Below are 17,190 nucleotides of genomic sequence, written 5' to 3'. Positions count from 1 at the left end.
CAAACCAAATGCAAAACCCAGAAAAAATCCCGAATATGAATCCCGAATATGTGTTAGAGATAATTAAAACTTGAATTCATTTGAAGTGGCAAAAGCACACACAAAGGTTGTTACCTTGTTTAAAATTTATAAGTAACTGATTTTTATTTTAATTTTTTTAATGTTTATTATTTTGAGAGAGAGAGAGAGAGAGAGAGAGAGAGAGACAGAGCATGAGCAGGGGAGGGGCAGAGAAAGTGGGAGACACAGAATCCAAAGCAGGCTCCTGGCTCCAAGCTGTCAGCACAGAACCTGATGCGGGGCTCAAACCCACAAACTGAGTTCATGACCTGAGCCGAAGTCGGACGCTTAACCAACTGAGCCACCCAGGTGCCCATATAAGTAACTGATTTTTTTTTTTTAAACTTGTGTTTAGTGTTCTATTTTTCCTAAATTACCTTTCATTGGTGGGCATCTATGAGTAATGTAGTCCATTATAACTTGAAAAAAATAGTATACACCTAGGGGCCCCATGAAATGTATTCACACTTGTAATTATAATAGTGCAGAGCCAGGCTCTTACTGGTGGGATGATTTATGACGTTGATGTTGAGGGTTGTGCAGTCTGGTTCAGTAAGTAAATTCCCTTTTTCTTTTGAAACTGCCCAGAGGTGATGCTTTCTGAAGTTTATTTTAAGTAAGTTAGTCCATGTAAGGCTTTAAAAACTTCAGACCAGAACTATGTCCCCATTATAGAGTGAATATAACATATACAATGGAATTATGTGTTGGTGTTTTATAAATAAAAAGGCATTATATTGGACTCAATTTACTGAGAAAGTATTTGGCACCTACAGTGCTTTAAGTAGGTACCCAGGTGGATTCAAGGATATAAAAAGGACACAGTTCTGACCTTAGATTGACATCTGTATACAAGAGTCTACTTTTTGTTGTTGGATTTAGAATTAGTAAAGGCACAAAGTGCTGTTAAAATATAAGATTGAGATTGGGTGAAGGCCTGGGCATTCTAGACTCATGAGATTGCTAGCTTATAATTCCTGGTGTGTCAGTGGACCCTTGCATGCGGCTTTTTGGCTGAGCAGGACCCAAGTGCATACTGGGTGTCCTCTCTGAGGGGGTCTCCCAGGACACATGGTAGAGGAAGGAGGCTCTCTTTGCTAACCCCTCTCAACATGTAGAAGGATGTAGCTCAACCCACCCCAAATAGAAACTGACCTGGGGCTTTCTAGGTAATCTAGTTGTTTAAGGTGGGAGTGTGAACTGTGTCCACAGCCTGGGATCAAAACCTTGGCTGGGGAGCTAACCTTGGAGAAGAGCAGGAGAGTGGAAAGAGCAGGCAAAGATGGAGCTTTGGTAGCTAGAGGCCTTTGATCTCAGTAGAGGTGAATTTGTGCGTGGAAAGAGTAAAGAAATTCAAAGGAAAGATAGGTGTTTGCTCCTGACCAGAAACTGAAAGGAAACATGGCCCACTAAGGATTTGAAGTTGTACAAAGCAAGTTCTGTCTGTGGAGTAGATGAGCCTGATGAGGAGGAAAGGGAGGAGAAACTCAGTGAAACCAGAATGGCTGACAGGGATCTCTCCCACGCTCAGACTTCAGGAATGACTTGCTCAAAAACTGGAAGGAGTGGCCCCAAAATGCAGAACAAAAGCAGAAGACTGGCGAAGGTGTAAGAATAGGAATGAGCTGAGGTTTGGAAGAAAATGCTAGCGACGACAGCAAAAAAGCTTCTTTCAAACTCTATTCAGAGCAAAAAGAGCAAGGAAGGGGGAAGCCCACTCTCTGGAGCAAGTAAGTGGTTGCAGTATTGATGATGATGGAAAAGCAGAGCTACCAGCTTCTGCTCCGCTTCTGTTATCTCCACGAGCCAAGGAGTATGGGACATGGCAGGGAACGGGGTCAGGCCAAGCCAACTGGCCAGGTGGGAGGGCAGCTGATGGAGGTGCCTGAGAGAGTCTACCTCTAGTTTACATGACATCCTGTGAGACCTTACACCACACTTAGAAATCTCTGAGAAATCAAAGAGAAAAATGAAGAGGGGTGCAGATCCCTCCAGAATGGATTATATGAAATTGGTTTCAGTTCTAAGCAGCAGTCACCAGGAAGATTGCAGGGCTTTGTCAAAAACCTGCCATGCAAGGTGACTTTCTTTCATTCCTTGTTTGGCAGATTGGAGGACCATCGTAGACACAGCATGTATGACATCCTGATTTCTGGAGGATGTTGGTCAGTTCTTTCAGGATACATTTAACACATGGATTTAATGGGACTTGATACGAGTTAGCAGGACTTAGTAGGAATTAACAGGGAGTTAATAAGAGTTGATAAGTTCACAGGCTTTAACAAGGTTCCATGTGGCCTGGCTGGCCATAGAGCACTGATTTGGGCTTCCTGGGGCCATTCTTCCTTGAGGCTTCTGCTCAGGCTACAGGAGTGGGAGCCCTTTCTTACCCATCCTTTACATTTTTTCATTTAAGTTTCTTTGTGTCTGCCAATCGAGATAATACTCAGACTTCTTTTTGGCAGGGACAGTGCACGATATACTGATTAGGTTGATGCTATATATATATTTCTTAAGGACTTCCTTTGTGTAAGGAATTAGGCAAAGACCAAGGACTGGGCGGTAGGGGGTGGCTGAGTATCTGGTGTGCTGTCCTCTATCTCTGGCTGTATGTGCTTGTTCAGTCTTCACACACACCTCAGGAGGGCTGACCTTCCCAAGGTCAGAATTTGAACCCAGCCGTGTCCATCTCTGTAGCCTAGGCTCTTCTCACCAAAGTATGCAGGTTGCAGCCCTGCTCTCTTCCTTTGGAAATAAAACTCCTAGTTACACAGAGTGTTTTTTTAAAGCAGGTAGAAAGCCATAATTGGGAGGCAGGGTATAGTGAAGGTGTGGGATGGGGGGTAGGGGTAGAGTTTAATTCAGAGGAAATTGTACAGTGTCTTGAGTACACACCTGACTCAGAGGAGGCAGTAGGAAGTGAAGTGCTCTGCCGGGAAGGAAGGGATTGGGCAAGGTGGGGAAACTTCTCCATCATTCCATAGCCTCCGCCACCACTCCCTCTTGGTTCTTGCACTCTGCTGGACTGGCTGGGAAACTGCCCTGCTTGAGGGCAAGGTAGGGAAGGAATTGGGAGATATTCTCCCTCTCCGCTCCATTCTTCCCTTCCTCTCCCACTCCTCCCTCCCACAGTGTTCATTAGGAGCCTCCTGTAGGCCAGGTGCTTGAGATTCGGCAGTGAAAAATAGAAACAAATCTCTGATCTCACGGGCCATGTGTTCTACTGGGGATAGACAGACAATAAATGTAACAGAGAAGTGAGAAGCTGATAAATACTATGGAAAAAATAGAGTAGGGTAGGTAGGGGCTAGGCTTTTGGGGGAGTATTAGGTATGGAATGTTATATTGGGTGTTAATAGCAGGCCTCACTGAGAAGGTGAGGGTGGAGCACAGATTTAAGGATTTAAGGTGGGAGGTGCCTGTTACGGTCAGGGGAGAGGAGTGGAGAGAGGTAACTGTGGGTATGCTGGGAAGGGTGTCCCTGCAAGGCTGTAGGCTCTGGGTGAGATGGGGCTGTTGCAGGGCTGTGAGAGCCAAACGCTGTGATCTGACTGTGTCTCACAAAGTGCATGGTTCTGCTGGGTTGAGGATATACTGTAGGGAACAAGGGAGGAAGTGGGAATGAGAAGGTGGTGGCCTGGACCAGGGCGGTAGCAGATGACATGGGGAGAAGGGCTTTAAACTGTGTCTGTTTTCTGTAGGTGTCACCAGCAGGATTTGATGGCTCGGGAGAAGTAGGTGTATTTGTGTGTAGATGGGAAGGACTAGTGGAGAGAGAAGATCTCTGGAGCTGAAGTCTGTTGTCAGGGGAAGGGTCCAGGGCCCAGCGAAAGCTGGCTTCAGAGAAAAGCCAGGCTGAACCCTGAGAGGGACAGGTAGGAGGTAGAGTGCACCTGTGCTGAATGATGGGCTGGTGGTACCAGCCCCAGGCCAAACTCCTCTTATTTCTTGTGTCTTCTCCTTGAAGCAGGAAGCAACTCTATCAGCTGTGAAATGTCAGCACCACTCTCCTCTGCCTTAGTTGGACTTTAATGACTGGGCAGACTGGGCAGACTGGGCAGCCACTGGGAAAATAAATGCCAGGGTGTGTGAATCAGAGGGTGTGAAGAGGTCTAACTTGCCTCAAGGTCTGGGACAGGAGCTTGTGTAGTTGGAGGCCCCAAGTTGTCTTTTCAACGTTTATTTATTTTTGGGACAGAGAGAGACAGAGCATGAACGGGGGAGGGGCAGAGAGAGAGGGAGACACAGAATCGGAAACAGGCTCCAGGCTCTGAGCCATCAGCCCAGAGCCCGACGCGGGGCTCGAACTCACGGACCGCGAGATCGTGACTTGGCTGAAGTCGGACGCTTAACTGACTGCGCCACCCAGGCGCCCCAGCCCAAGTTGTCTTAAGTGATTATCAAAGTTCTTGCATTAGGCATAATCATATTTTAATTTTTCTGTACGGTGACCTTTTCTGATATCCTAGAATGTTTTTTTCCCCTTGACCTTTGTGTTTCTGGCAACTGAGGATGTTATTGCAACATGCCCTCTTTGTCAAAAACCGGGGAATAATGCATGAAGGTCCCCGATTAACACTTTCTTCATGTATTTCTTATAGACAAATCCCTATAATTGCATTATTTTACAGCTTCAAAGAACCCCCTCTCTTGCTTGGTGTTCTGCAACCAAATATGAAGTTACGACAGGCGGAAAGGCTATTTGAAAATCAACTTATTGGGCCAGAGTCCATAGCAAATATTGGGGGTAAGTAGTAAACCCCTGGAACGTCAAGGCTCTATGAGGGGGGTTCTGCCAGAGCAGCCGTGATGCATCTGCTCCTGTGTGTGGGGGGGTCCTGGACGTCCTCCTCAGTTGCAGAGGCGCTGTGCTTGTCGAGCAGACGCCCCTCAGCTCTCTGAGTTACAGACCATTTCAGTGCTGTGTGGTTTTGAGTTCATGTCTGTGGGGCAGTTTTTTCTGCTCAAAGTGTTGGGCCCATCAAATTGAAGAGAAAAAGGAAAGATGATGACCTTGATGTTAGCTCATTTATCAGAGTTTGGTAGGTATTACTTGATAGGACATTGCTTCTTCATTCAGTTTGTCTTTGTACAGATTTCATTTTTGAAAAGAGTACAAATGATTCTCTGTATTTCCACTGTTGTTTTGTTTGTTTTTGTGTGAGGCTGACTTTGGTGGGTATGTTTAGGGGTAACTTAACTGTGTGCTAACAACTAGATGTGGCTCTGGTTCTGATTCTTGAATCTCTAGCCACAAGGCACTTTCTGCCTTTTAGGATGAAGATTAAGATTAGGAATCAAAAGACACGGTTAATGAGAAGTTAAAGAACTTAAAATGGGATGAGGATTTCTGAGCCGCTTAATGCGGCAGGCCACTCCTCGTTCCGAAGGATGGTGTGTTTCCGTGAAGTGGTGGTGGACTTGTGCGTCCTGTGTGCTGCTGGATGTGGGACCCAAATCTGATGCATTCTGTGACTATTGGTTTGTTTGGCTGGCTGAGTCAAAATTGTAAGAGGGATAGGCACTTCATGATAGAACCTCATGTTTCTCTTTAAAAGACATTGATATTTATTAATACATTTCGCAGATTTTGTGATTTTGGTGAAAAACCAAATATTGATATTTACAACTGGAACTTCAGGGAGTTACAGTGATCTTTTTCGTTATCTTTCAACGAGAATGCTTTTCTTAGTTCCTCCCTTTTGTCTTAGACTGACCCCTCATTGCACCTTGCCACCAGGGCTTGCGTTTTTTCCTTAAAGGCCCTGGTTATTCTCCTTGTGACATTTCTGGTTAGGTAGAGTGGGGGCCTGTTAATTTGCCTGCAGCTGTAACCACACGGAGGCCCCCAGGGAGCCCCTGCTTCCAGCTTCATTTGGAAGCTGTCCCTGGGGATTGGCTGGCATGTTGCTGGCAGCAGAAGGAGGCACTAGCCTCGGGACGGTGCCAGAGAAGAGTAATCACCAATTAACATGCTTTCATTTTTCTAAATAGATTTGTTTTTTTTAGAGCATTTTAGATTCATAGCAAAATTGAGGGGATGGTACAGAGATTTACCATATTCCCCTACCCCCCCCCGCCACATATAGACAGCCTCCTTCATTATCACCACCCTGTACCAGAGTGGCTCATGTGTTACAGTTCATGAACCTATACTGACACGTCATTATGACCTGGAGTCCATAGTTTACCTTAGGGTTCACCTTTGGTATTGTACATTCTATAGGTTTGGACAAATGTGTAATAAAGTGTATCCACCATTATAATATCATACAGAGTAGTTTCACTGCTCTGCAAATCCTCAGAATTCCTCTGTGCTCTACCTTTTCATCCCTCCCCACCTTGCAACCTTGGGTACCTTTTTACTCTCTATATTTTTGCCTTTTCCAGAATGTCATATAATTGGAATCATGTAGCATGTAGCTTTTTCAAATTGGCTTCTTTCACTTAGTAATTTGCATTTAAGTTTCCTCCACGTCTTTTCATGGCTTCATAGCTCATTCCTTTTTATTGCTGAGTAATATTCCATGTGTGAGTATACCAGAGTTTATCCATTTACCTACTGAAGGACATCTTGGTTGCTTCCAAATTTTGTCAATTGTGAATAAGGCTGCTGTAAACATCCATGTGCAGGTTTTTATATGGACTTATGTTTTCAACTCATTTGGGTAGGTACCATGGAGCGCAATTGCTGGATTGTAAAAATATGTTTAGTTTTATAAGAAACCGTCAAATTGTCTTCCAAAATGGCTGTACCATTTTGCATTCTGACCAGCAGTGAATGAGAATCCTTGTTGCTCTATATCTTCACCAACATTTGGTGTTGTCTGTGTTTTAGATTTTTGGCCATTCTAATAGGTGTATAGTGGTATTTCATTGTTTTAATTTGCAGTTCCCAAATGGACATATGATGTTGAGCATCTTTTCATACACTTATTTTCCATTTGCATACCTTCTCTGGTGAGGTATCTAAGGCTTTTGGCCATTTGAAAAATTGGTATATTCATTTTCTTATTGTTGATTTTAAGAGTTCTTTGTATATTTTGGGTAACAGTCCTTTATCAAATGTATATTTTGCAATATTTTTTCCCGGTCCATGCCTTGTTTTCTAAATCCCTTGACAGTGTCTTTCACAGAGCAGAAATTTTTAGTTCTAATGAAGTCCAACTTATTAGTTATTTTTCCATTGATTGTGCCTTTTCTATTGTATCAAAAAAATAATTACCACACCCAAAGTCACCTAAATTTTCTCCTATGTGATTCTCTAGGAGTTTTATACTTTTATATTTTACGTTCAGGTCTGTGATCCATTTTGACTTTGCTGTTGTGAAGGGTGTAACGTCTGTGTTTAGATTCATTTTTTGCATGTGGATGTCCAGATGTTTCAGCACCATTGTGGGAAATATGATCTTTGCTCCATTATATTGCAATATATTATATAAGATTGCATTGTGAAAGATCAGTTGACTGTATTTATGTGGCTCTATTTCTGAATTGTGTTACATCAAAAAATTTGTCTAATTCTTTTTGCCATTACCACAATGTCTTGGTTATTGTAGCATTATAGTAAGTCTTGAAGTCAGGTAGGGTCAGTCGTCTGACATTGCTCTTCAATATTGTGTTGGCCACTCTGGATCTTTTCCTTCTCCATAGAATCAGTTTTAGGATATCTACAAATAACTTGCTAGGATTTTGATTGGGATTGTTTTGAATCTGTAAATCAAGTTGGGCAGAACTGAACTTTTCACAATTTTGAATCTTCCTGTTCATGAACATGGAATATCTTTCCATTTATTTAGTGTTTTTTTTTTTTTTTTAATTTCATCAGAGTTTTGTAGTTTTCCTCATATAGATCTTGTGCATATTTTGCTATATTGAGACCTAAATATTTTATTCTCTTGGGTGCTGATGTAAATGCTATTCTGTTTTTAATTTTAAATTCCACTTGTTCATTTCTGGTATATAGGAAAGTCATTGACTTTTAAATATAACCCTTGAATCCTGAAACCTTGCTATAATCACTTATTCTATGAGTTTGTTGTTGTTGTTGATTCTTTGGGATTCTCTACATAGACGATCGTATCATCTATGAACAAAGATGGATTTATTTCTTCTCAGTATACCTTTTATTTCCATCTCTTTTTGCATTAGCAAGGACTTCTGGTACAGTATTGTGAAGGAGTTGTGAGGTGGGGATATTCTTGCTTTGTTCCTTAATCTTAGTGGGAAAGCTTACAAGTTTGTTGCCAAGAATTAGGATGTGTTAGCTGTAGGTTTTTTGTAGATGTGCTTTATCAAGTTGAAGTGCCCTTCTATTCCTAATTTGCTGAAAGTTTTTATCATGAACAGATGTTGGATTTTTGTCAAATGCTCTTCTGCATGTGTGAATATGATCATGTGATTTTTCTTTAACCTGTTGATACTGTGGATTACTTAATTGATTTTCAAATGCTGAACCAGCCTTGCATACCTGGGATAAATCCCACTTGATTGGGGTGTATGATTCTTTTCATATATTATTGGATTTGACTTGTTAATATTTTGTTGAGGGTTTTTGCATTTGTCTTCATGAGAGATCTTGGTCTGTAGTTTTTGGTAATGACTAGTTTTGTCATTAGGATAATGCTGGCTTCATAGAACGAGTTAGGAAGTATTCCCTCTGCTTTTATTTTCTGGAAGAGATTGTAGAGAACCGGTGTTATTTCTTCCTTAGAAATGTTTGGAAGAATTCATTAATGAGAGGCTTGTGCTTTCTGTTTTGGAAGGTTATAGTTATTGATTCATTGCTTCCATAGATATAGGCCTATTCAAATAGTCTATTTTTTCTTGTGTTTTGACTGATTGTGTTTTTCAGGGAATTGGTTTATTTCCTCTAGGTTGTCGAATTTGTGAGCATAGAGTTGTTATGATATTCCTTTATTATCCTTTTATGTCCATGGGGTCTATCGGGATATTCCCTTTTTCATTTCTGATGTTGGTAATTTGTATCTTCTCTCTTTTTTCTTAGCCTGGCTAGAGGATTGTCATTTATTGAACTTTTCAAAGAACCATCGTTTGGTTTTGCTGATTTCTCTTTTGATTTCCTGTTTCCAGTTTCATATTAATGATATCAGTCTCCTCTTATCCTTTCTTTCTTGCTTACCTTGGGTTTACTTGGCTCTTCTTTTTCTTTTTTAGTTTCCTAAGATGGAAGCTTAAGTAATTGATTTTAGTTCTTTCTTCTTTCCTAATATATGCATTCAATGGTATACATTTCTTCCTAAGCACTGCTTTCACTGCATGCACAGGTTTTGATAAGTTGTATTTTCATTTTCATTTAGTTCAAAATGTTTTTCAGTCTTTCTTGAGATATCTTCTTTGACCTCGGTGTATTTAGAAGTGTGTTTAATCTTCAAGTATTTTAGGATTTTCCAGCCATCTTTCTGTATTGATTTGGATTTTAATTCCATTGTGGTCTGAGAGTAGATTTGAGAGTCTGAGAGTATGATTTATATTCTTTTAAATTTATTAAGGTGTTTTTATGGCCCAGATTGTGGTCTGTCTTCCTGAATGTTCCATGTGAACTTGAGAAAAAGGTGTATCCTGCTGTATTTGGATGAGTAATTGATAGATGTCAATTGTTATGTAATTGGTAAATGGTGCCCTTGTGTTCAACTATGTCCTTATTGATTTTCTGTCTGCAGGACTTGTCCATTTCTGATATAGAGAGATGCTGAAGTCTTCAATTCTTATGGTGTTTTTATCTCTTTGTCGTTACATTTCTATCAGTGCCGCCTCATGGATTTTGATGATTTGTTATTAGGCACATACACATTAAAGCTTGTGATGTCTTCTTAGAAGATTGACCCTTTATTATATGTAATGTTCTTCTTTATCCCTAATATTCTTTTCTCTGAAGTTGGCTCTGTCAACATTTGACTTGGTATATCTTCTTCTTGGTGTATCTTTATATGTTAAGTGCGTTTCCTGTGGACAGCATGTAGTGGGTCTTGTTTTTTGATTTCTTCTGAGAGTCTCTGTATTTTTGATAGGTATATTTAGACCGTTGATGTTTAAAGTGATAATTTATATAGTTGGATTAATATTTACCATAATCATTACTGTTTTCTGTTTGTTCCTTTGTTTTTTGTTCCTGTTTTTGTCTTCACCCTCTTTCTGCCTTTTATGTTTTTTTGTTTGTCTTAGTATAGTTGACAGAGTGTTAACATTAGTTTCAGGTGTACGGCTTAGGGATTTGATAATTTTATACATTATGCTATATTCACCACAAGTATAGCTACTTTTATAGTTTTATTGACCCTTTTTATGATTCCATTTTATCTTCTTGCTTAGCATATCAATTATACTTTTTCTAAAGAATTGTTTTAGTGGTTGTCCTAGAGTTTGCCTGTATACATTTGAAAACTATGGAGTGTTTTCATGAATTTGTGTGTCATCCTTGCACAGGGGCCATGCTAATCTCTGCATTGATCCAATTGTATATGTGCTGATGAAGTGAGCACTCATTGTGCTTTAGTTTTATCCTGAGCAACTTTCTAGCAGTTCTTTCTCTTCAGTTGGATATAATCCACACAGCAGCAGACACTCACTGGAGGCGGACATGATCATATATGCCCCTGAGTGCTAAGTCAGCCCGAGAGTCCTTGCTCCTTTGAGAGTAGAAAATCCTCACTTGTTTTTTCAGATTGGTGTCTGCTGGCTGCTCCAACAGCAAGGTTGCACCCTTGCTCCAACGTCAGGTTCAAGCCCACATACCTGGGACATTGGGCCCCAGGCCCCCGTGGTTTTATCACTGCTTGCTTGCTTTAAGGACTTTTTAAGGACTCAGACAACTTCTTCATCTTCAGAACTGCCATTTTCTCTCTAGAGATGAAAAATACAAACAAACCACCTCTATTGTAGAAGGCTATGACAGTTCTTAGGCTAATCTAGTAACTCTTATTCCTTTTTATTTTTTTAAACAGATGTGATGTTTACTGGTACGGCAGATGGCCGGATCGTAAAACTTGAAAATGGTGAAGTAGAGACCATTGCCCGCTTTGGTTCAGGCCCATGCAGTAAGTTAGTGACCGTCCCCCTGATACATGTCTCTTGTTACTGAGAAAAGTGCTGAATGACTGTGTGGAACTAACTCTCCCTAGAAGTCAGGTTCACCCTTGAAGAAAAAAGAGCCCCTGACCACCTGGCAGGTGGTCTTCATTTGCCCTGTGGTCCCTGGACCTCACTGTACCTGATTGTTACTCTTCGAGGCAGTGGCCTTCGCAGCTGCCAGTTATCTCATGGGCCCCGCCCCCTGCCATTCCATAGTGGCCTGTGTTCATCCTCGAGGTTAACTTTGGAGAAGATTATAGCCATTGTCACAGTGCTGCTGTGGAAGCACAGTTGGCTCTGTTGTTACTTGGAGGTTTAAATGTCATTCCTATGTTAGCTTCCCAGGAATTTCAGCAGTGTCATTCAAAGTCAAAACACCCTGAAGTCACTCAGTTTTTGGGAAATGAGAGTAGAAGAATCTCACCATTAAAAACTGATAACCCACAGATTTTTTATTAGTTATTGTTTTTTTTTTAATGTTTGTTTATTTTTGAGAGAGACTTAGTGTGTGAGTGGGGGAGGGGCAGAGAGAAAGGGAGAGACACAGAATCTGAAGCAGGCTCCAGGCTCTGAGCTATCAGCACAGAGTCTGACACAGGGCTTGAACCCACAAACCGCAAGATCATGACCTGAGCCGAAGTTGGACGCTTAACCCACTGAACCACCCAGGTGCCCCTAGTTATTGTTTTTTAATAGGTAGAATGTTTTTGTAAAAATGATGCATTTTCATTTGCAAACAACACAAAGGTACAAAGAAGGAAGTAAAAATCATCTCAGAGTTTTCACAGATGTAACTGTTAACGTTCTAGTGAATAGCTTTTCAGATATCTTTCTGTTCACAGATACTCTGGTTTTGTGATGGAATCATACTGTATATCCAGTTTTTTAACCTGCCTTTTCCATTCCATATTTTGGCAGTAAGTGATCTTGCAGTCAGTGTCTTGAAGTAAGGATTCTTGTAGTAAGCACCCTGCAGTAAGCACCCCTCACCCCTTTACTGCAGTAAACAACCCTGCAGTAAGCAATCCTGAATGCAGTAAGCACCCTGCAGTAAGCAATCCTTAAAAACCCTGCAGAAGGCACCTTGCAGTAAGCAACCATGCACTAAGTACACTGCAGAAAGTACTCTGCAGTAAGCAACCTGGCAGAAAGCACCCCTCAGTAAACAACCCTGCAGTAAGCACCCTGCGGTAAGCAACCATGCAGTAAGCAACCCTTAAAAACCCTGCAGAAAGCACCTTGCAGTAAGCAACCTGCAGAGAGTACCCTGCACTAAGCAACCCTGCAGAAAGCACCCTGCAGTAAGTAACCATGCAGTAAGCAACCTGCAGTAAGCAACCCTGCAGAAAGCATCCTACAGAGAGCTCCCTGAAGAGAGCACCTGCACTAAGCACCCTGCAGTAAGCGACCCAGCAGAGAGTACCATGAAGTAAGTGATCCTGTAGTGAGCTCCCTGCGCTAAGCACCTGGCAGTAAGCAACCCTGCAATAAACAACCCTGCAGTGAGCACCCCACAGTAAACAACCCTGCAGTGAGCACCCCGCAGTAAGCAACCCTGCAGAGAGCACCCTGCAGAAAGCAACCCTGCAGATAGCACCCTGTAGAAAGCACCCTGCAGTAAGCATGTTGCATAAGCACCCCTGCAGTGAGAATCCTTGCAGTAAGTGCCTCTGCATAAGGAACCCTGCAGTGAACACCACTGCAATAAATATGCATTGCCTCGGGTTTTAAAAAGGTATTAAAATAGTAGCTCTTACTTTAAGCCAGGTGGAGGGACAACTGGCAGTACCATAGATGGGCACAGTGTTCAGGTCAGGCTATTGGGATTAAACTCACAATTCCTGAGATTCCGTGGTGGGGGTTCTAGAGTTGGGGCCTGGGTCCTGATGATGTCCCTGAGTTAACTGTCCAAGTCTCAGGATGCTGATATGAATGTGATTCTCGGGTACCAGTTGTTGTTCATATGTTCAGATCCATGTTCTCAGTTGGTCTCTCTGGATACACCAGACAGTTGTCATAAGTTCTGAGGGGGCTGGAACGCTAGGGTATACATCTGTCTCTAAAGCCATGGTCTTTTTTGTTCTGAACAGCTTGACGTATATTTAGTACGGGATGGATGAGATGCTTGGAGACACAGGTAGAACCTGGGACCAGCCACTGATTCCTACCATTTGTTTTTCTAGAAACCCGAGATGATGAGCCTGCTTGTGGGAGGCCCCTGGGCATCCGGGCAGGACCCAATGGAACCCTTTTTGTGGCTGATGCGTATAAGGGACTATTTGAAGTAAATCCATGGAAACGTATGTAACAATGTCTTCTTTCCTTCTGTGGTGACTTCAGATGTTTTAAACAATATGTACATAAGTGGATTTAATGATATTTATTTAGTAAGACTACTGGAAACTTTGTATTATTTTCTTATTCATTGAATAGTACTGCAAGTAATGCCTATGTGTATCATGTATCAGTTACATGATGGTATTTGTCACATATCCCAATTTCCTATTTGTTTTTTAGCTGCAGGATCTTATCCTTAAAAAGTTAGAACTCCTCTATCTTTGTTTTTCTGTGTCTCTCTGTATCTCGTCTGTTTGTTTTCTGTGTCTGTCTTTTCATTTGTTCTTTGTCCACCTGTTCCTCCTGTTTTTCTCTATGTGCTTCAGCAGGGGAGTTTGTATGATGGAGGAATTTGTTATCGTGGGTAGTACCTGGGACCTGTTTGCTGGCTGTGTGACTATGCAGCTGCCTCAGCCTCTCTGTGCAGTTTACCCATCCATGATACAGGGCTAATGGTAGTGCCTACCCTTGGGGGATCGTGTGAGGGTTTAAATGAGATTATACAAAGAGAGAGCTTATCATTCCATAAATGGTTGTTTTCCTATTTTTAAAAGTTTACCACCATCACTATTTCTTTACTTAAAACCAGGTGAATGGAACATTTTGTATTTCTCTCAAGCAAATGAAAAGAAAGTTGCCTTTTGTCTAAGACTTGTAATAGATTATTATTTTTTTTTCTTTTTGGGGGGGAGAGGGGGAGGGAGAGAGAGAGAGGGAGGGAAAGAATGGGGGAAGAACAGAGAATGAGGAATAGAGGATCCAAAGCAGGCTCTGTGCTGATACACAGGGTTTGAATTCACAAACCATGAGATTATGACCTGAGCTGAAGTCGGATGCTCAACCGATTGAGCCACCCAGGCGCCCCTAAGACTCATAATAGATTTTTAAAAGTCAGTTTGTCTTGATAAAAGGAAGAGGTCCTCATCCTTAGAGGGAGGATTCTGCCTTTAATGAAGTTAGTTTAAAAAAATTTATCACCTAACAGATGAAAGAAAGGAAAACACTGGTTTTTAACTGTAAGGGAATAAATCTACTGGCATGTGAGAGAAGCTCATTTTAGTTTTTCCTTTTAAATCAGGTAAGCTGATTAATATTTTGAGATCATTGAGATACAATTTCTTGGAATGAAAACAGGTCTTCTATCCCTCCCTCCTTTTCTTCCTTCCTACCTCAGGTGAGGTGAAGCTGCTGGTCTCCTCTGAGACACCGATAGAGGGGAGGAAAATGTCCTTTGTGAATGATCTTACAGTAACTCAGGATGGGAGGAAGATTTACTTTACAGATTCTAGCAGCAAATGGCAGAGACGAGATTACCTGCTTCTGGTTATGGAGGGAACAGATGATGGGCGGTGAGTGTTTATTTCAGATCTTCTGCTCAGTGAGATCATCAGTCAGTCAGGGTGACTTCACAGAGCTTATTTGTGGGAGTCATTGGAGTGTTTCTGAGCATAATATTGCAGCTTTTGAGATAGGACATTAATGGCTTCTGGAAATGGGTGATGGATGCAACACAACAGAGCAAGATGTTCACACTTTCTCTTTGAAAAATGAAATTAAAACAGGCCAGTCCATCTGAGCACGTGGTCGGTTGGCATTCTAGGCGGGACCGTGCAGGCTGGCCTGGGTTTCAGGTCATCCCTCCAAAGGGGAACTCCTGTGAGGCTGGAGCCATGGGGGCCCTCCCTGGTGCTGAGCCAGATTCCAGCTCAGCGAGAAAACTGACTAGGGGGTTCTCAGGAAGAGGATGCCTGGGTCTGCTTCAGATGGGAAGGCCTCCAAGGGGCAGCCTGGAGCTAGGTTTGGGCAGAGGACCATCAGGGGCCTTGTCACTGCAGCGTAAGGAGGATCCCCTTTTGCAGGCCTCTGCCCCAGGCTCAGAGGGGAGCAAGGCTCCAATGGGGCAAGGCCACGAACTCTCCCACGTGAGTCTTAGCTGTTGGCGCCCTGCAGCCTGCTAGAGTATGACACCAAGACCCAGGAAGTGAAGGTTTTACTGGACCAGTTGCGGTTCCCCAACGGAGTGCAGCTTTCTCCTGCAGAGGACTTTGTCCTGGTGGCCGAGACAACAATGGCAAGGATAAGAAGGTACGTGCCGTACCCACTGAGCTGTCGGGATGGCCAGAGCTCACTGTGGCCTGGCCTGGGATGGGCTGGGAGACATCAACCTACATGATCTGAGATGCGGCAGGTTACCTTCTCCTTTGTGTGACAAGGAAAGCAGTAAAATTCAGGAATGCATTTTCCTTCTCCCCCGTCTCACCCTGCTTGAAAAGTCGCAGCCTTGGAGAGTCTCAATTTAATGCTGATTGCATGCATCCTGGGTCCCTTTATCCATTAGGTGGGCCATCTTCCTGCAACTGCATCTAGTTGGGCCCAGGGCAGGGGCCCCTGTCATCAGCTGTGCTTTTGTTCATGATGGACAGGTTTATAGTTGTTTCCATAAATTGATTGGAACCAAGACAATTTTGGTGCTTGGCTAAAATTTTTCCATAAATCCGGGGGCTACTGCTCACTACCTGCTTGGGTGAATTTTTCAGATTCTACCTGTCTGGCCTGATGAAGGGAGGGGCTGATCTGTTCGTGGAGAACCTGCCTGGATTTCCAGACAACATCCGACCTAGCAGCTCTGGCGGGTACTGGGTCGGCATGGGGACCATTCGCTCCAATCCTGGGTTTTCTATGTTAGATTTCTTATCTGAGAGACCCTATATTAAAAGAATGATTTTTAAGGTAAGTATGAAAACTACAATTCCAAAAAACAAAATGAAAATGCATCTAATTACGATCTTTTTTTGACCTTCGTAGCTTTAAAAATTCTCATTCTGATCATATTTAGTACTGTTAGTGACTTCTTTAAAACATATTTTATTATTCAGCCTGAAATGTAAATTGAAACATTTGAACCCTTTGACATTTTCCTTCTGGTTTTGTTGTCACCTCACCATCATGGTCTGTCAGTCATGCCTGCCCCCTCCATACCTCCCCTTTCCACAGATCCTGCAACTAGGCCTTCATATGGGGCCCCTGCAGACCATACTGCTGCTTCTCAAATGGTCATCAGGCACAGACTTACCTTGGCCCCATCCCACCCTGCGTCCTCCTACCTTCTGGAACTTTCTGTCATTCACATCCCGATCTCTCCTGCACCCTGTACCAGATCTTGACCTTTGACCTCTTAGCAACCAAACTTTTTCATTAAAAAAAAAAAAAATCACCTACCCCCACCAATGGCCAGCCACAGATCCTTTACAAAAGCCTTTTTCCCCAGTGAGTTCCATGAAATGTACTCAGTGTAATTCTATATGTTTTATACTGGATGAGCAACCTGCTGATATAGGTACTTCCATCATGCAGAAACCTTCATTTCTAACAAGCTCCATTTCACAGACCGAATAGATGTTTGAAATTGATATTGGATATTGAATATTGAATAGATGTTAAAATAATTGTAACTTAAGGCCCTGAAAGGTACTAGGCAGCAATTACTGAGTCTCTGTACTGCTGGGCCCTGTGTCTGGGCCCTGCTGAGGGGCTATGGGTACCTGCTCTGTCGGGCTGGCCCATGGCCTTCAGTTTTGTTCCAAGTTCAGTGTGTCACTGTGGATAATCCTGATCTGTTTAGAAATAACACATTCTTCCTCTTCACTTTGTTGGTTCCAGAGCCACCATCTGTTCCTACTGGGACCTAAGAGGAGGCAGAAT

The 17,190-nt window shown here is 42.5% G+C and overlaps 1 protein-coding gene, 1 long non-coding RNA gene and 1 other non-coding gene across 4 annotated transcripts in view; 1 reads left to right on the top strand and 2 right to left on the bottom strand.

Moving 5' to 3' along the window:
- Window positions 1-17,190, top strand: part of LOC123580583 (adipocyte plasma membrane associated protein) — a 35,600-nt gene that overhangs the window by 11,521 nt on the left and 6,889 nt on the right. Inside the window, exons 3-8 of one of the 2 annotated variants that reach the window (XM_045445524.1) lie at window positions 4,692-4,807; window positions 11,025-11,117; window positions 13,335-13,451; window positions 14,663-14,837; window positions 15,439-15,573; window positions 16,026-16,218. In XM_045445524.1, the coding sequence (XP_045301480.1) occupies window positions 4,692-4,807; window positions 11,025-11,117; window positions 13,335-13,451; window positions 14,663-14,837; window positions 15,439-15,573; window positions 16,026-16,218 (829 nt within the window). The remainder of the gene's footprint in view (window positions 1-4,691; window positions 4,808-11,024; window positions 11,118-13,334; window positions 13,452-14,662; window positions 14,838-15,438; window positions 15,574-16,025; window positions 16,219-17,190) is intronic. The other variant, XM_045445525.1, reaches the window with a different exon arrangement.
- LOC123581732 lies at window positions 10,461-10,562 on the bottom strand. Its single transcript, XR_006703971.1, has one exon. It is a non-coding gene; the product is annotated as a U6 spliceosomal RNA (small nuclear RNA).
- On the bottom strand, window positions 12,281-12,849 carry LOC123580584. The gene is made up of 3 exons (XR_006703370.1): window positions 12,835-12,849; window positions 12,633-12,763; window positions 12,281-12,336 (listed from the first exon to the last, which is right to left on the bottom strand). It is a non-coding gene; the product is annotated as an uncharacterized LOC123580584 (long non-coding RNA).

Source organism: Leopardus geoffroyi, chromosome A3 (genome assembly GCF_018350155.1).
Source record: "Leopardus geoffroyi isolate Oge1 chromosome A3, O.geoffroyi_Oge1_pat1.0, whole genome shotgun sequence".
Taxonomy (NCBI): Eukaryota; Metazoa; Chordata; class Mammalia; order Carnivora; family Felidae; genus Leopardus; species Leopardus geoffroyi.
Note: the sequence above shows the minus strand (reverse complement) of the source record. Positions and strands in the feature narration are given on the sequence as shown.